The 19,672-nt window shown below is 38.6% G+C and overlaps 1 protein-coding gene across 3 annotated transcripts in view; it reads left to right on the top strand.

Moving 5' to 3' along the window:
- The window catches only part of XPO1 (exportin 1), a 68,278-nt gene extending 49,291 nt beyond the window's left edge, over window positions 1-18,987 (top strand). For all 3 annotated transcript variants that reach the window (XM_075925550.2, XM_075925549.2, XM_075925551.2), the window contains 13 exons: window positions 563-701; window positions 4,501-4,682; window positions 7,037-7,193; window positions 7,344-7,507; window positions 9,454-9,588; window positions 10,286-10,469; window positions 11,761-11,867; window positions 12,146-12,340; window positions 13,800-13,968; window positions 16,568-16,702; window positions 16,796-16,955; window positions 17,034-17,130; window positions 17,954-18,987. In XM_075925550.2, coding sequence (XP_075781665.1) covers window positions 563-701; window positions 4,501-4,682; window positions 7,037-7,193; window positions 7,344-7,507; window positions 9,454-9,588; window positions 10,286-10,469; window positions 11,761-11,867; window positions 12,146-12,340; window positions 13,800-13,968; window positions 16,568-16,702; window positions 16,796-16,955; window positions 17,034-17,130; window positions 17,954-18,100 — 1,971 coding nt within the window. In that variant the 3' untranslated portion in view covers window positions 18,101-18,987. The remainder of the gene's footprint in view (window positions 1-562; window positions 702-4,500; window positions 4,683-7,036; window positions 7,194-7,343; window positions 7,508-9,453; window positions 9,589-10,285; window positions 10,470-11,760; window positions 11,868-12,145; window positions 12,341-13,799; window positions 13,969-16,567; window positions 16,703-16,795; window positions 16,956-17,033; window positions 17,131-17,953) is intronic.
- Window positions 18,988-19,672: the final 685 nt, after the last annotated feature.

Genomic DNA, 19,672 nt, shown 5'->3' with positions numbered 1-19,672 from the left:
TTAAACAAACTGGCCTTGCAATAAGTTCCACTTCAGGGGAGCCTCGCAGGCTAGATCAAAACAAGCCACGGGCCATACATTCACCACCCCGAGAATAGGTCAGGCTTAAGTAGTCTTCCACCAGAATTATTTGATGCAGTTTGTTGCTTCTGTCACATTATAGGTTTCCCATCCTGATGTATGGAAGCCGCAGAAATGATTATATTTGGAAACTGTACATTCATGATTTATTTTTACTCTGCATGACAAATTGATTAAGATTTGCCTGTGGTCAATATTGTCAAATTGTAGGCAGTGACCTATCTTTTGATAGTGTCAGAATTGTGTTTTGGCTTGGGGGGGGGCAGTTAATACCTGTCTTAGTAACTTGTTTTTTGTAAATAGGCATAAGTGTCAAGGGTTAAATCTGTTGGAGACCATAAAGTCTTTTTTTTATTTTCAAGTGCTTTGACATATTTGACAGGTAATTTTAGCATTTATTTTGAACTGAATCCTAAATTTGTCTTTAATCTAAAATTGTTGAATTTTTTGTTTTTGTTTTTTGTTTTTTTGTTAAACATAGGTTCGATTATTAATGGTTAGCCGTATGGCTAAGCCAGAAGAAGTGCTGGTTGTGGAAAATGATCAGGGGGAAGTTGTAAGAGAATTCATGAAAGATACAGATTCCATAAACTTGTACAAGAATATGAGGGAGACGCTGGGTAAGCTAACTACTTATGTATGTACAGAGACAGAATATGAAATCCTTTGACTAAATACTATCTTACAATCTAATTTTGATAGGAAATGCATGGACGAATAACAATTATCAAGCTAAGTGTGGGGAGAAGGTCTGAAGGGGAGAAAATGCAAGAATGGGGAATGGAATACAACTTCGGGAAGATTTTCCTGAGAAGCAGTTGACTTAATTTTTTGATATTATCTATTAAATTATGATCAGACACAATTTTAAATAGGTATTACAAAATAAAATTAGTGAGTTCAATGGGGAAGGAAAAAAAGAAATGTATAGAGAGGGGGCAGTAGCTTAGGGGTGTTAAAGTTTTTAATTATTAGGACCTAGAGTACCTAAAAGCCTCAAACTTGCATTGTTAAACCTCACTTTTAAAGCCCTGTCTGCACTACACAATTCTGTCGGCAAAAGGCAGTTTTTGCAAACATAACAATGGTGCAGCTTACAGGGAACTTGTCTGTAGGTACTGTCATTCATTATGTCCACATAAATGGCCTCCCTCAGTATCTCAGGGTGCCCACTGAGACTGCTCTGCTAACTGTTTTGAACTCTGCTGCCCTGTAGGCATGCTTCCTTCAGCTTCCCAGAGCTTTCGAAGTATTGACATTCCTCATCAAAAGTTCATGGCGCTGCTGAGGGTGCTGCTCCTGGTAGCTGAGGATCTGTAAGAAAACTTGGAGAGAATCACAGAACTATTAAAGTGAAATCCTCAAGCGGGCAGAGGAGGTTGCTGCTTGGGGAAGCAGAGGGAGAAATTACAGTACAGAGCTGGGGGTCTAATGTGAGATGTCTCCCTCCCCCAAGATTGGTTGCCTAGGCTGCTGTTTGTATAGACTACATTCCCCCACACTGTTTCCCAACACACACTTCACAAACAAACACTGTATTATCCTCCCTCAGTCCCCAAGCTCCCTGTCACACTCCCTTCTTTCCCCCATGTATGCTTCAGTTGAGAAGCAGCTGGCAATCTACTAGGATGACTGTGGAATGATTAGATTGAGAAACATGCATCATGTAATATTGTACCTGCCCCATGAAGCATTGCAAACCCTTTCCAAAGCATCCTGCAGCCAGATGCACAGTGGGATAGCTACCCACAGTGCACGTGTCTGTTGCAAGATGTGCTAGTGCAGACGTGCTATGCTGACATGAGGGAGCATAGTGTGGACATGCAACAGCAGTTTAGCTAAAGCGCTTTTATTAAAGCAATATAACTTGTTGACAAAATTCTGTAGTGTCAAGAAGACCTAAGCTATTCTTGAGGGGGCTAGACCAACATTGAAGTTTCTAGAGAACCTAAGAACTACTTCCTGTTTCACCATTGCTCTTTAGCAGAACAAGGCACATTTTGTCTTTGATATCCCGCATAAATGCAGAGAGCACATAATTCTAGAATTCGTTTTTTTTTTTTTTTTTTTTTTCCTCTGAGAGGGAACTACTTGTGACACATGAATCCTGTCTAATGCATTGCTGGAACGGGTTCAGGTAGTGTGATTGGTGCCATAGAGGAATTTGAATGGAAGGGACTAGCATGAGTACTCATCAGTTCTAATTTTGTGCATTATTTGATGCCCATATTTGTAGCTTTATGCCAGTGGTTCCCAACTGCTGGTCGGTGGACCTGTGCTGTGAACTGCTGGCTGACAGGTGAAGACACACTGCCAGGCCACATCCATGCCATCTGCTCTGGGGCTGGGGTATACCCCAGGCACCTGGCTGGCGGCTGCTGGAGCTGAAGCCTGCTGTTCGCGGTAGCTCTGGGGTTGGGGTATATCCCATACCCTCTGAACCACCTCACAGTAACCGGCTTTAGCTCTGGTAGCTGACACATGGCAGGCAGCTGTCGTGGCTGAAGCCAGCTGTTCGCAGCAGCTCTAGGAGTGGATGGGAGGGGGTAATAGCAACCGCTCTGCCATCTTAATATCATGTATAGTAAAAATAAAATTTATTTCCTATTACGTCACAACTTTGAATGTGTTTCCATTATAAAACTTTAAAAATCATTCATAGTAAGAATGAAAAAGTCTCTGCTGCTAGGAAGTTTTAAATGTCTCTACTGTTTGAACCAATATACAAAGTACTTTACAAAAATATGTTTACTAAAGGAAATACAGAACAATTACAATCCCTACTTTGGGTTATTAGAATCTAAAATGTGCATCTGTTAGTCATGAATAATTCTGTCAGGCACTGTCAACCATAATATTAAGGGCTACTGGAAAAAAATATCTGTAGAAGTTGTGAAAATTATCATACTGTTTGACTCTGAACACACACTATGGAATACCTGATCAGTGTGTTTTGCCTATCTAAGGAATGGTAGTCTTCTAGCATTTTGTTCTAGATATATAATATATTTGCTCTTCTGCTTGGTATCTTAGTTGAGCTCTTCAGTGTTAGTTTCTTCGCTTTCCAATTTGATCATTGAATGCTAGCCAGGCACTGTGTTCATCTTGCATATTTCTAGACCAAAAGGAAAAACATGTTGAAAGTGTGCATTGATAACTTCAGATTAAAAAAATTTGCACTCCTGGTGCAATTCTCTTACAACACGGTTTCATCCCCTGGAAATTCAAGTATAAAAATATACTTAATAGAAATCTAAACATAGGGCACCCAACTCTGTGTTGGTAAATTAATACAGGATTATGAGTAAAGCATTTTAATTTGAGGTCCCAGATTAATTTAATCTATTTAATCTACACTTCTCTTCCCTCCTCCCGCGCCCCCCCGCCCCGCACCCCCTTTTTGCTTTCTTCCTGATGTTACAGGCAGAGTTAAGGCTGCTTGGGTGCCTTTGTGCTTAATTTTGAAACCATAATATCCCTATAATTTTCCTTTACAGTTGTTACCAATACATAGGCTCAACCTCAAATCAAGTTTGATGTAGTTTTGCTGTTAATTCACTGGTGTACCAGCTAGGTAAATAGTGTTTAGAGTTGCCAGAGCAGGACAAAGTAGCCAAAGCATATTGGTGAATCTATCCTTTAATTTGCAGCTGACTGATTTAGAGGACAATAAAATCCCCCCCCCCCCCCCCCCCCCCCCATTACTGTGTATAATGGAGAGTTTGCAGGGCTCTGCCAGAGTCCCAATTATCTGTGTGCAAATGGAGCTCAAGCCAGCACTATTTTGAGGACTTTTCACCAGGAGTCACAAAGTAGCATGTATCCTAGTATCTGTAAAGAGTAGTCACAGTTGCATCAAGTAGTTTACCAATGAAAATGCCATCACCATCCTAGAACTGAGTCAATATGACCAATAGAATTGTTGCAAGCAAATTAACTAGGAGGGAAAGGTGATGAGTTGACACAACACTTTTACTCACACTGGCCTTATGGTTACCTGAGCCTGTATAATCTTAACAATTAGATACAACCACTGTTAGTAATTTAGCTTTATAGTAGTCTAAATTCTCCAAATACAGTCGATTAACAAGATTTCAGTTAACTTAGTTCACATTTTCCATATAATTTATCTGCATAACCATGTTATTTAGGACAAAGAAAAACTTGACAAATGTTTTATTTTTATAGAATCCTGTTTTTGATTAACTTTTATAAACTAACATTTACTTATCCTTTAAAAATCACAGTGAACTGTAACTTTGAGAGAGATGCTGTAGTTTTTATACAAAACATATATTGATATTCTATAGTAAGTATAAAACCTTTTCTATGGAGTTGTGACCAGCACCTCCATACTATACTATAGCTATGTTAAAAAGTGTATCTTGTAACATGTTAAAATGTAACTTTTTCTTTTAGTTTATCTTACACATCTGGATTATGCAGATACTGAACGAATAATGACAGAAAAACTTCACAATCAAGTGAATGGAACAGAATGGTCATGGAAGAATTTGAATACTTTGTGTTGGGCTATTGGGTCAATCAGTGGAGCAATGCATGAAGAGGATGAAAAACGATTTCTTGTTACAGTAATTAAGGTATATCAAAAAATTAATGGATTCCTCACATACAGCTGTTAATTGCACTGAACTTTTGAACCTAAGAAGAAAACATTTAAGATACTAATATTTGCTGCACATTTTCATTAAACTACATCAGTTAAGTTTATCATGCATTTTCGGGTCCATTACGGGACATACCAGTTTTGTATTCTTGCAGGGCTGTAAAGGTATCCGCATCTGTATCCACAAAAATGAGCATTGGAGATCTGCATCCATATCCATGGATGTGGATACCTGCAGATATAAAGCAGATAAAACACTTATATTTGTATCCATATCCACAAAAATGAACCATGGATATCCACGTTCACATCTGTGACTATCCATGGATAAAATGAGGTATCCAGGGATTTGAATTTTAGACTTGTCAGACTACTAGTTTTATTAATAGGTGTGTGGCAGCGTAAAATATCTGTAAAAACCAATGAGGCTGTAACTGGTAAAAATTCAAGATTCTGTAGAAAAAGGCATTTCTTACCATTTTTAAAAGATTTACACATTAATTCAGTTTGATAACGGAAAGAAGTCATAAGACACTGAGAGCTGAGGTCGAATTTATTAAGGTTGATTTTATAGCACCTGATTTTGTAAAGAATTCAGCGTAGTTTGAAATAGTGCATCCCCAGCAGAGGCTTCTGTTGACTTTGAAAATGATGCTGTGTGGGTAGCTATCCCACAATTCCTGTCACCTCTTTGTATTCTAGTCTATGCTACCAGTGCATGCTGGGACTAAAAGTGTGCAGTGGGTGTTTCTGGGTATGTCAGCATCCCATAATGCTCGTCTCCTCCCCTGCACTCTGCCTGCTTAAAGCAATGGCAAACATGCTTTTCGCATCTCTCTGCCCCTCCCCCCTGCTTAGCCTTGCACATGCCATGGCACGGCAAGCATGGAACCTGTTCAACAGCAAAGTATTATGGCAGTCATATTAACCATGGTGCTCCTTACACTGGAGTGTAACCATGGCCACTGGAATAAGGAAGAATCTTAGGAGGCCATGAACATCCTTTTCTGTGAAGCACTTGTTGAACGACTGGTAAATGCCGCTGGCATTAGATCCTCTTGACATAGTGGCACTTCGGTTCTGGCATCGTGAGACAAGCACAGACAGTGGGATCACTTCGTAATGCATCTATGGGATGCACAGCCCCAGCCTGTCCCTTACTATGCCTGCCACCAAACAGAGTCCAGCTGCCCCTCTCTGATCTCTGTCGTATACCTGTTGCATACTGGGTGCTTAAAAGGGTAACTGTGGCCTTGTACATAACACTTCCCTATTGTTTTGGACAGACCTTTTATGCCAAGAGATTAGGTTTTACACTCCGTTTAAATCCTGTAAAGTCTACCCTTTAAGTTTCCTTACAGTAGCTGTAGTAGTGAGCATGCTGTATACTCCCCTGGCTCTGCCAGATGACTGGCTAGCATAGATAAGAAGGTGAAAACATACTAGGTATGACATGTTCAAGGAGCAAATGCAGTCCACCCTCTTGGACAAGGAGCGATTAAGTGACTGGAGGAATATGCCACTGCAGGAGATGTGAGGACAGGAGTGCATGTGGGGTGTCTGCACAACTGTAAAGTTGACCATGCAAGGTTGAATTTACCTTACTCCTCATGAAACGTAGGAGTACAAAAATCAATCAAGAAAATTGACCTAATACGGCTGAGCTCAATCTAAACTTCCCAAGCAAACCAGACATTTTATATCTATGCGCATAAATTAATAGGTAGTCGGTCCCTTTGCCACAGGAAGAAGTTAAGACTGCTTGGTTTTTATTAAATACTTTTCACAAACAGCTGGCCTTCATTGATACCAAATACTGAGGAATGCTTATACTTCTATATCCATGCTTAAAGTGAATTTAAGATCATGAAAGAACCTGGTATGGGTTTACATTAGTAGCAGAGAGAAATGTTACATGTTTTGATTTTAGGTTTTTTGTTTTTTGAAACATCCTGTAATTCCCATTCAGACTGACTGGCATTATTCAAAACTATACTATGTGCTACTTTTTTTTTTTTAAAACAGTTTGAGAACTTTTAATAAGGTGTATTTAAAATTATTTCTGGGTAGAAAACTGCTTTCTTGTCCTTTTGAAAAGTTTTAGTAAATCTGTTATTTCAGTATTCTAATTGTAATCTACATTGTTCAAATGCATTGAAATAACTATGAAGCCAGATTTGGTAATTGGGATATTGCTCAAAACTGCCAAACTACAGACTTAGCATTGGTGGTTATAGTACTTCAAATTTTGCTCTATCACAGTTCTAAGAAAATACAAACTTTAAACATGAAAGACAAGTACAGGTTTGTTTGTTTTTTTTCTTGCAGGATCTTCTGGGACTCTGTGAACAAAAGCGAGGGAAAGATAACAAAGCCATTATTGCATCAAATATCATGTATATAGTAGGTCAATATCCACGATTCTTGAGAGCTCATTGGAAATTTTTGAAGACGGTAGTCAACAAGCTATTTGAATTTATGCATGGTAAATGTTTGACACTTTCATCACTTCTGCTCACCGAGAAATTTTTAGGGCCCTAAATGTTCAAATGTTGCTTTCATATTGGAACTGCTGAGTGCGTGTATACAATCGTTGTAAAAGAGGAAGGTCACATGTAATTATATTTTAATTTAGAAACTCATGATGGTGTTCAGGACATGGCTTGTGATACCTTCATAAAAATAGCACAGAAATGCCGACGGCACTTTGTTCAGGTTCAAGTGGGAGAAGTCATGCCATTCATTGATGAGATCCTGAACAATATTAATACAATAATTTGTGATCTTCAGCCACAGCAGGTATGTGAAATTCAGCAGTTTAGGTAATGATACATAGTGACTCTCTATTAATATTTAAAAGCATAGTGAAGTGGTGATAGTACTTTTAGGGAGACCTGCATTTTGTTTCTTAGTCTCACTGGTGAGGCAGAAGTCTGTAGCATTAGAACAATGCTTATATCCTTGTTGGGGGGAGGGATAGTTAACATAGTTCAGCAGACTTTGTTCCTCCTTTTCTTTTGCATTTTATGGGTTTCCATTTATTTCTTTAACAAAAATTAAGATCTGGTTGAATAATGTTGGGGCTAAACGTTTTAAGATTTCCCACCTAATAATTTTGTGGGTTTAACATAGCATAGACTAGTATCTCACAGCTTGCAATTGCTGAAAAGTTCAAAATTACACATAAAACACACAGTATATATGTCTGTTGATGCAAAGAAATAGATACACAAACTTGTATGTTGTAGCAATGATAATTGCAACTTTATGGGTAAAGTGGCTTAGCATCTGGAGAAGATCTATGTTGGGGGCTGGTGATAGCCTCTCCCATAGTTGAATGATAGAAAAGTTTCCCATTACATGATTTTTAAATTCCCCTCCAAATGTACTCTAAAACAAATTCAGGGAAAATATGTACTAAAGAACTACTAGGTGGTATGACTCTAGGCATCTTGGCCTTGCAGAGTGTGGCTCTGTGAGGGATGCAGAATAAGGATGTAAGACAGACTGCTAGAATGTAAAATAGAGATGGGGAACTTAAGCCCTGGGACCAAATTCGGTACCCAGCTTGCATAGATCTGGCCCTTGAGGCTCAGGGCTTCCCCATAGCTATGAGGAGTCCATGCTGATGCTCCAGCATACTAAATCTACTAGTCTGGGCCCCTCTAGCTTTGCTGTGTGAGAGGAAAATGTGGAGTGTCTTTTTCCTGCTCAGTCGGGGGCCACATTGGTGAGCGTTTGGTCTTTTTTTACTTCTCATTTGTGTGCTGCCTCCGACTCATTTTTTCTGTGGGTCAGTGGCTCCTGACCCCCAAAAATGTTCCCCACCACTGATGTAAAAGAAAGGTGAAGGAAGTGCAAAGGAGTGGGGATATGGAAGGAGTAGAGGGCTGTAGCATAAGAAAACGGGATCACCAAATGAATTAGTAGGAAGCTAGTCAAAACAGAAGAAAATATTTCTTCATACAATGCATAGTCAGCCTACAGCACACTTTACCAAGGATACTGGAGTCCAAAACTTCAGAAAACTAGATAAAATCATGGAGGATAGATCCATCAATGGCTATTAGCCAGGATAGGCAGGGATGTTAATCTCTAGCCTCACTATGCCAGAAGCTGGGAATTAGCCACAGGGAATGGATCACTTGATCACCTGTTCATTCCCTCTCTGGCATTGGCTACTGTCAGACGACAGGACGTGGGCTAGATGGACCTTTGGTCTGACCCATAATGACCATTCTTATATAAATGAAGGTGCATGGAAAAGCACTGAACAAAATACTTTTTCTTCTCCATTTTCTCTTATAAGTATACTATATCATTATCTCAGCAACATATAGCTTACTGAGTCAGTAGGACAGGTCCCCTACTTTGACAGGCCTTATAGGATTTGTTACAATAGTCTTTGTTCGCTGTTTCACACTTGATACCCCAGTTTGATATAAAACTGGGAAAATGGCAAACAAACCTTGTGAAAGGCTCTGAAGTTTGAATATGGAGTCCAACGAACATTCAAAAATATTGTATTTTAATATTTGATTTAAAGTGTGGAATCTTGTAAAGTGTGTTGAAAACCTCTTTAGACTCAGTTAAAAAGAATTGACACAAATTATTTTACAAACGCCTTTTTAAAATTGTGCGGGTACAACTACAAATTTAGGAATGGCTGCATATAGAAATACTGTTTTAACATGAGCTCTTACCTCTGAACTTTCTTCTTACCTTATTTGTCTTATTCAAATCAGGTACATACATTCTATGAAGCTGTTGGATATATGATTGGGGCACAGACTGACCAAACTGTACAAGAGCATCTGATAGAAAAATATATGTTGCTCCCTAATCAAGTGTGGGACAGCATAATTCAGCAAGCAACAAAAGTAAGCGCACTATGAGATGTGTAACTTCTAAGTATTTGTGTTCTACCAGAGATACCTACTGAATAGTTGGTGTTTAAGGTGGTTTAATTTTGTGCTTTTTCTGGCATTTTCATAGTCTTTAAAAGAACTAAGCCGTTTTGTTAGAATATAAAATGGTGTTTACTTGTGTGGGGGCTTAAATTGTGTGTTCAGAAGAGATAGGAGGGTTGTTTTCTCCAGCCACTGCTAATAGCTATGCCCTGAAGTGCAATCCTCCCTTTTGTGAAAGTAATAGTCTATTTTTTTTCTCATACAGTCCCCTGTTGTGGCAGGAACAAGCTTTGTTCTCTACATTATGTTGCCATTGGACTGCTGTTGCTCCTCACTTTTTTTTTTCTTTTTGTCCTTCTACAAGCTGTCTCTTCTCCCATTTTCCCTGTTATGTTCTTCCTTCTTTTAGGGTTATACTTGTACTGCAGCTCCTGTACATGATATTTCTCCAGAAAAGCAATATTGAAATAATTCTACTTTCTTTCTGTTGCTCTTCTTGCTATCGCTAAGTGTCATGAGCCAGAGTAACAGTATAGTTGCTATGTAGACATTGATAGGATAAACAATTAAAATGAAAAATGACTTGAATTTTATTTCATAAAAAATTACCAAAAGAAGCCGTTTCATTCACTGAACAAAACTAACTCACTTACTATTTTTTCTTTAGAATGTTGATATTCTAAAGGATCCCGAAACAGTTAAACAGCTGGGTAGTATTCTGAAAACAAATGTAAGAGCATGTAAAGCAGTCGGACATCCCTTTGTGATTCAGCTTGGAAGAATTTATTTAGATATGCTGAATGTGTACAAGTGCCTAAGTGAAAATATTTCTGCAGCTATTCAGGCTAATGGTAAGATTTTTCCATGTTATTTCTAACAACATAAGAATAGTACCATCTACTCTTGTAACCAATAACTTATGAGAAATAGCTTACTTTATAATGTTTTTTTTCAGATTAATAATGGACTTACCCATCTTTATACTGAAACTTCTCTTGTCTCCATGGGAAAAAGAGATTATACTGTTAGTCTATGAATAAGGAGGACTGTGGAATTATAAAACACAGTAAATGTTTATCTGTGGAAGTTAAAACTCATCCTAAATATAAAAATAAAAGCCCTAGCGCACACTGGAAAATATGGCTAATTATAGTTTCTTTAAATCGGAACCAGATTTATTCACCAATTATCCTGTGTGAAAAGTGCTAATATATTAAGCTAGTATTTTGCTGTTAATAGCCTCTTGTCTTCAGAACAAATGATCTTTACTGAAGTTCAAAGTCTATACTTTAGAAATTAAAGGTTATTACTGGAAAGTTAAAAATTGCATAGCATTTTTTTAAATATGAACATATGCTTGTACAACTGACCTATATGAAGCCTTCAGTACCAGAGAATAGCTCTTTGATTCTATGCTGTTTCAAAGGCCTGCAGTTGTCCGTGCCCAAAAAAAAGGGTAATATCATCAATAATCAGAAATTGAGTGTTATCCTTTGAAGTTTGTATAATTAATTTATGGGTGCAGTGCTGGATTGACAACTGTGTGATTCCAAACTGGGATTATCCTGGTCTCCGGCCTTAACGGGGAATGTGTGTCGGATTGTTAAGCAAACCCATTCCAGTCAGTTGTAATTAGTGCAGATGTCCAGTAATCTCTAGACAGATGCCCAATGATAGGAGAAAAGGGCAACAAAATGTTTGAGCAGATGTACATGAGCATGTCTCTCATAGTATGTATAGGTTGGAAAGTATAATGTGAGGAAATTATAGTTGGAAACTGATCATGTCTACTTGCCACTGATAGTATATTATAGCAGATAATGGGACAACATAACTGCTAGTAATGCCTTTGGCTTGCTCTTGTGACAACCTGTACCATGAGGACAGAGCAAAAAGGAGACTAAAATAAATGGGGAATTGCATGAACAGGAAGGGAGATTTGAGATGATGGAATATTTTCACAATTGAGAGTTTACTTGGTACCTAGGATAGACATGTACAAAGAACATGAGCTACTAAATGTTATATAAGAAGTATAGGATTGACAAAAGCATGAAATAAATCTGGGTAAAGTCAGTTTTCTTATATTAAATTCAAATATCAAACCTTTTAAACTGAGTTTAACAATTTAAAAATTTTCAGGTGAAATGGTTACTAAACAACCTTTGATTAGAAGTATGAGGACAGTAAAAAGGGAAACGCTAAAACTAATTTCTGGTTGGGTGAGCAGGTCCAACGATCCTCAGATGGTAAGTGGATTTTTAAAGTAACTTGCAATATTTATAAGTAAGAAACTGAGAAATATACTTTTATTCTACTGTAAAAATTGTAAAATTAAGACTGTCTGCTATTGTCATAGCAATTCATTTTCAGGAGGTCCACAAAACACATGCCATGTACACTTTAGGACTATAAGACAAAATTGGTTAGGAAAAAATTACTATGGTAGAAATAATTGTAAACGAGTCACTGCAATTATTGTAAACAATTGTTTAGATATCTAACAATGTTCTGCTTTCTTCACTAGGTAGCTGAAAACTTTGTTCCTCCTTTGTTGGATGCAGTTCTCATTGATTATCAGAGAAATGTTCCAGCTGCTAGAGAACCTGAAGTACTCAGTACCATGGCTATCATTGTAAATAAATTGGGGGGACACATTACTGCTGAAATACCTCAGATATTTGATGCTGTTTTTGAATGCACGTTGAATATGATCAATAAGGTAAGTGTATTAATCTTTTACATTGGATACATACAGTCTCTGTAACATATCACATAAAACCAACCAACGAAATAAGAGATCCCAAGCAGAGTTCTCCTATGAAATGGGAGAAGAGCCAGACATTCCACAAAGTCCGCTAGGGAGTTGCCTGTTATTACTGCTTATTATGCAGATATGACCATGATGGGTGATAGTATAACATTCATAAAGGGTATTACAGCACTTTCCCAAGTATAGGAGCCAAGGGCTAGAATCGCTGAGCAACTTATGATATGTCTATACAGCAATATAAACCTAGGGATAGTGGGGACTTACATTAACTGACCTGTGTCAGAGAACGCTGGGTCTGAGCATCTACATGTCTTGTGGGCCAGACACAGAACTCCAGTGGGCTGCATATAGCTTATGGGTCTCAGGTTGCCCTCCATTGACCTACCGCATTCACCACCCAGTGTCAGCTCTATTCCCTGAGTGTGGTAATGATTCAGGTGCCCATAAGGTATGCACAAACACACAAACAGAATAATAAGCTCCTTTGATGTCTGTCTCAGTAAAATCACTGTAGTTTGAGAAATCTCTGAAAATTGGCCTCTCCAGCTGTAGTGGCAGGAAAATGCCCATGTGCTCATGTTCTAGTGACAATTAGTATGTCCTTGTCTAGGGCTATCAAACTATTGTGAAACTTGGCAATTCTTAATTTTTGAAAAGGGGTTAGAGTTTTTGTATGGTTTATTTTGAAATTACTTAAAATGTAGGTTTTGAGAAGAAAATCTCACACACACTGGACCTCCCTGGTCCAGCATCGTTGGGACTGGACCGCTCCCGAATGAGAGAATTTGCTGGACATGGGGAGGTCTCCTGCCATCAGCCCTCAAGTTCATTGCCTACTGCTGGCAAGCTGCACACGGCCTCACCCTCTCCCACCCCCAGTTTAGCTGCTGATGGCTCTCTGGGCAGCACAAGCACAGGCTCTGGTTCCTGCCATGGGGTTGCTGCAGGGCACCAGCCCCGGTCTAGCACTGCCTTCAGCCAGGCTGCTGATCCTACTGCCCAGGGCACCTCCTGCCCTTACTTGGGCTGAGCTGCTGGCCCTCCTGCCATTAGGCTCCTGGGCTCTCTGGTCTAGGAGCATCCATGGTCCGGTTGCTGAGCCAGAGAGTTCCAGATTTCAGAAGTGCAACCTGTATGTGAATGTCTTGCATAATTCTTACATGCTAATTACAGTAGAATTGTGGCTTGATTGTTAATCCAATTTGGTTAACTCATCAGAACATAGACTGTCAGATAAATCAAAAAGCATTGTATTATCTGCTGTCCTGAAATTGTTAATACTTTTCATACATTTATTTAAAAGGAAAAATGCTGTCCTGGTGTTACTGGATCAGATTTTTGTTATGGTGATAGCTGATAGTGAGCTGCTTGAGTAACTTGGAATTTCATTGTGTATTTCTCTTTTTAGGACTTTGAAGAGTATCCTGAACATAGAACAAACTTTTTCTTACTACTCCAGGCAGTAAATTCTCACTGCTTTCCAGCATTCCTGGCCATTCCACCTGCACAGTTCAAACTTGTTTTGGATTCTATTATTTGGGCTTTCAAACATACAATGAGAAACGTTGCAGATACAGGTGAATAGAGTTTAGCTGTATTTTTAAATGTACACTGTACCAGCGGGGTTTTCTGTAAATGTGAACTGCTGAATTTTTTCAGTGTGGTTACTGCAGTGCATGCGGGGAGCCTGTTCAAAAACCTGTATTGGGGCAGCTATGCGGGGGTGCAGGCAGGAGCTGGCTTATAAGCCCACTGGCATGTAACCATGTAGGTTAACCAATGGCACATGGTTTAAAAAAATCCATAAATCCCAACACCTCTCTACACTCTACTATATTTTGAGGGAGTATATGATAAGCTGGCCAATTGCACACCTTGAATAATGAGGATAATATGTGGAGGGATGGTATTGCTATATTGTATCAGTATTTTCCATTAGTCATTACTTTTGCAGGCTTCTGCTGTATGTCTAGGGGAATAAATATTTGAATGCAGGTTGTCTCCTATAGCCAAGAGAGGGTACTCGTTCTTCTTGATGGCTTCCTTTCCTGTGGCTCACTACCTTCCCAGCTTTCAACAAGAAGAAAATCCTATTAGGAGACACCCATATTGGGACTAGACAAGGGGCCCTCAGGAAGGGGGAGATGCCCATAGAAGCTGGGGTCATCCAGGTACTTTCAAATACACTGGAAAGGTAGCAGACCTTCGACTTCTCTCTGTTTTTAGGCAATGCATCCTGCTGTGTAGACATAGAGGCAAGCAGAGTTCCCTATATGCTGAGCGTTTGGATGGATACTTAGGAGAGATTCAAATGATGCTCAGTTTCAAATGATGCTCAGTTGATTAGCAGAGTGCTCACAACTAATTTTTTATTTTTTATTTTTTTTACTGGTGATGCACATTTACACATGCCTCAGTGCACATAGAAAAAAATTATTCCACACATGAATAGAAAAAATCTGCACATAAATGGAAAAGATTAAAGGGAACATTAGAGGCAAAGTCTGATGATGTCTTATTTGAGAACAATCCTCAAGTTAGATATTTGTTTAAAGTTGTAGTCAAGCAGTGATTGTGGAAGGGGTTTCATATTTGCCACTTTTGCAATGTTAGTGATGCTGTTTAGTAGTAGAGCTGAGTGGGAACCATATTTCAGTTGTGCAAAAATTACTGGTTTTAAAAAAAAATTATCATTCCAAATCAGAATGGAAAGCCCAAAAACTTGAGATTTTTGCAGAAATGAAATGTATTTTTTTGAACAGCAAAATGTGATCTTTCTAAAACAAAATATGAATCTGGAACCATGAGTGCTATGGATCTAAAATGACAGGAGTCTAGTCAGTTTTCAGGGCAGCAGTGAACCTGACAAGAATTGTCCTTTTCAGTCTGTAGCTATCATGGCTTCCAAGGTTCCTGGCTCTGCTGTAACTTGCCATGTGGGGAGCCTGGAAGCATCTAGGTCCTTGGTAGCTCAGTTGATAGGGAGCCAGGGAATGGAGACTTAGAGATTCCTGGTGCTGAAGTTTCTAAGCCTCTATCAAGCCCATATGGTGAGCTAAAAGGAATCCTGAGAGCACCAGCTGTGCCTCAGATCAATAGGTGGGCTGTGGAGTTTAGGAGCCAGGCCTCCTAAGGTTATTCAGCTCCTAGAGTCGGGAATACAACTGGCCCTATAAGCCATGAGATTCCTGACTCCAGCAAGTATCCCTGGCAGGTTGCCCCCAGAACTGCAGCCCTTAGAAGCTTTGTGTGTGGAGAAGCTGGGTGGGTAAACGGCAAGAAATCTGGATTCCATTGGAAGTTGGACTAAATCTAACTGTTTTTGTAAAACATTTAGATGCCAGAAAATTCCAATCGGCTTTACTTGATCTACTTTTATATGATTACTAGCAGACTTACTTGGCATTGCCTGGGTCCTTCAGGGCAGGGCCGAGGGGTGGGGTTGGAGGTGCAGGACACTGGAGGCAGGGACCTGATCTCTCCTCCTCCTCTTCTCCTCGTCCCCCCAAGTTCCCCTACTCATCAGGGACCTGTTCTTCTACCCCAGGTCCTCCTCCCACCTTCCCCCAGGCCTCACTGCCCGCCTGCCAGGGGCCTTTCCCCCTCTCCCTCAGCACTGCAGCCAAGGAGGGGAAGGATTTGGGTCAGAGGGGTTACTTACTCAGTGAAGTTAGAAGAAGAGGAAACTGCAAACCTAATTTGGTGGCCCTAGCTCTTACTATTTAGAAGTTCATGAACAAATGGGCTCACAGACAGATGCACTCTAGAATATATAGAGAAATTGCAATGTAAACATATACTGTCACAGCCAAGGTAGGACTTAGATGGATGGTTTGTGTTTGGTAAGGGTATGAGATTTTGATAGTAATCATAACTAAGCACAAAATACACAAGAATATGGCAACCAAGGTTCCCTCTAAGCTGTGTGGAGCTTCCTGACTGGATGGGCCTGATTAAGCAGTTGTGGGGCTGTGTTGCTTCACAGCTTATCAGGAACCCTGATGGTAAAAGATTTTCCAGGCATTTTTTCAAGTAGTTAAGGATGGGATCTCATGATTTTGCCTAGGTCAGATTTCTCTATGCACAAATCTTAACATCTTAAATATATGCAGTTTTTCTAGAAAGGAAAGCTGATGTAAAAGTTTTCTTTACCTTCACCATTTTGCTTTCTTTCAGGTCTTCAGATACTTTATACTCTATTACAAAATGTTGCGCAAGAAGAGGCTGCTGCTCAGAGTTTTTATCAGACTTACTTCTGTGACATTCTTCAGCATATTTTTTCTGTTGTAACAGACACTTCACATACTGCTGGTAAGAGTGTGCTAAAGGTTGAGGGAAATAGTACAACAATCATTAAACAATAAAGGAATCTAATGTAATTTCATTTCTTTTTCACATTTGCAGGTTTAACAATGCATGCATCAATTCTTGCATACATGTTCAATTTAGTAGAAGAAGGAAAAATAAGTACACCTTTAAACCCTGGAAATCCAGTGAACAACCAAATGTTTATTCAGGAATACGTTGCTAATCTTCTTAAATCTGCATTTCCTCATCTGCAAGAGTAAGTGTGTTATGACACTTGAATTTTTTTTGTCATAGTTCTTGTTTCCCATGTACTAATTGGTATTTTTAATATTAGTGCACAGGTTAAGCTATTTGTAACAGGACTCTTCAGTTTAAATCAGGATATTCCTGCCTTCAAGGAACACCTTCGGGATTTCCTGGTCCAAATTAAGGTATGTTTGCAATATCGGTGTAAATGTTCAATAACTGTTGAATGAGATGTTCGGAATGGTAGAGCCTGGTTCATGACTTGTGAAAAGTCATGCAACAGAACAGCATGCTTTCATAATTCACCATCTCAAAGTCATGGGGCCACAGTCTTGACTGTTTGCCACTTAATTAAGGGTGCAGAGGAATGAATGCCTGTGGGCTTAGACTACTTACACCGAGAGAACAGATTGATATACACTATGATTTTCTGTGTAGCTATGAATCATTCCAAACTGGGAAATACATAGTAAGCCCACTTCTAAACAGAGCCCATGCTGCCACTCTGGTTTTGGAATAGTTTAAGGCCGGAAGGGACCACTAGATCTTCTAGTTTGCCTTTCATGTGCATCATAAGCTGCTATTTACACCTAGCTATTTTTTTAAAAGTAGAGCTAAAAGTTGGCATTCAAGAGATAAGGAAAGCGTATTCCCCAGTAAAATATCCTAAATAGAATTACAACATGGATTCAGATTCTAATATTTTGATGTTGTAATCCTACATTTGAATGGGACCCAAAAGACGAGCCACACAAAACATGAGCCTCAAAACACAAAGCTGGTATTAGTGAAAATAAAAAAATGTAGGGTGCTGTATTCCTTACATTGATTTAGGTTTTAGTTGCCACAACTGTTGCATAAGAAAAATATTTTTTCAACTCTGGTTCTGACAGTGTTGTGCAAAATTATTTTCGTGTTTTTTATATATAAATGTCTGGATTTTGGAAGCTGCTTTTTTTAAGTTTAAAATATTTACATTGAATTAACTAATCTACTTCATTTGTGTAGGAATTTGCAGGTGAAGACACGTCAGATTTATTCCTGGAAGAAAGAGAAACAGCCCTTCGACAGGCTCAGGAGGAAAAACATAAGCTTCAGATGTCTGTCCCTGGCATCCTTAATCCACATGAAATTCCTGAGGAAATGTGTGATTAAAATGTTTAAAACCAGTTATGCAGTTTTCTTTCTGTACAGCTGCTTTGTTGTGGTAGAAGAAAACAGCACTTGGATATTGACCAAAATGATGCCAATTTGTAAATTAAAATGTCACCTAGTGGCCCTTTTTCTTATGTGTTTTTTGTATAAGAAATTTTCTGTGAAATATCCTTCCATTGTTTAAGCTTTTGTTTTGGTCATCTTTATTTAGATTTGCATGAAGTTGAGAATTAAGGCATTTTAAAAAATTACTTCATGCCCATTTTGTGGCTAAGAGGAAAAGAGAGGCAAAACATAACTTGTTAAGGCTATTGCAAAATTACATACTTTTCCTGTAAGAGTACTAATTTTTAATGAGGGGATCATTTTCTTTCTAGCCTGCCTGCAGTCTAGAAGAGAAGGTAATGAGTAAAAACAAATTGAGTTGATTGTTAAGCAGAGAAGTATAGTGCTGCATTACCTGAACAGTTAACAGCTTTTGGACTGAATGGTAAGGCTAGGCTACATGTATTTGCAAGTAATATGACAAGTTTGCAGCAAGATCATGTGCATATCATCCCATTGTAAAGCAACTTCAAAAGAGTATGGGAACACAGTACAGTTAGTTATTTTTACACAGTTCTTTTGTTTTTGTGTGTGTGCTGTCGCTTTGTCGACAACAGCTTTTTGTTTTCCTCAATGAGGAGTGTTGCTCATTTGTGAGCCTTCATTAACTCGAAGTGAAATGGTTAAAATATTTATCCTGTTAGAATAGGCTGCATCTTTTTAACAACTCATAAAAAGAGAACTCTGGCTTTTGAGATGACTTATACTAATTTACATTGTTTACCATGCTGTAGTGCTTTAAGAACACTACTTAAAAGCAAAATAAAATTGGTTTACATTTATTTTCCTTCTTTTGGCTTATCTTTTATTGGATAAAAATGCAGTGATGACATCAATGATTGTGTAGAAAACATAATCCCATAGAAGATGATTATCAGGCTAGATAAATGCTCCTGTAATTGCAGTGGCAAACTTTAATATACAAAAGCTATTCAAGAAAAACTTACACTTGTGTTTTCAGGTAGAAGTTCAAAATGAGATTTCTGATTTTGTGACTAGGCTAGGATCAGCAGGTCTGAACAATATTAAACTATTTTTCACCTACATTTTTGTAATTTAATTCAAAATATACAAAGTAGTGAGACCAAAGGCAAGAAAATGAAACTCCTTGATTTGACAGTCTAGCTTTCCCTCTCTAATATTTCTCCTTTTCTTTCTAACAAAGGAATAACTTTCTGTATATCAGTCCAAACTGTTTATCTTGATTCTTAGGATAACTTGCATTCATCTGGTTTGCAGTAGTAGGACTATCACAATCATACAAAAATACAACATTCATGTGTAGTTGTAAAGGAAATGAGGTTAGTTGATTTAGTGTGATCCTTTTTTATATAAAATTTGAATACTGTAGTTACTTTTTTGTATTGTGCATTTATTTTCAAATCAAATTAAAGTTCATTAGTCAGCTGGTGTCTACATGGAACATAACCAAAATGTTTCTGTGGGTCTGGGCATTTTCCCCACAGT

This window comes from Pelodiscus sinensis, chromosome 3 (assembly GCF_052426305.1).
Source record: "Pelodiscus sinensis isolate ZL-2025 chromosome 3, ASM5242630v1, whole genome shotgun sequence".
In the NCBI taxonomy this organism is placed as follows: Eukaryota; Metazoa; Chordata; order Testudines; family Trionychidae; genus Pelodiscus; species Pelodiscus sinensis.
The sequence above is the reverse complement of the archived record's forward strand: the minus strand, read 5'-3'. Positions and strand labels throughout refer to the sequence as shown.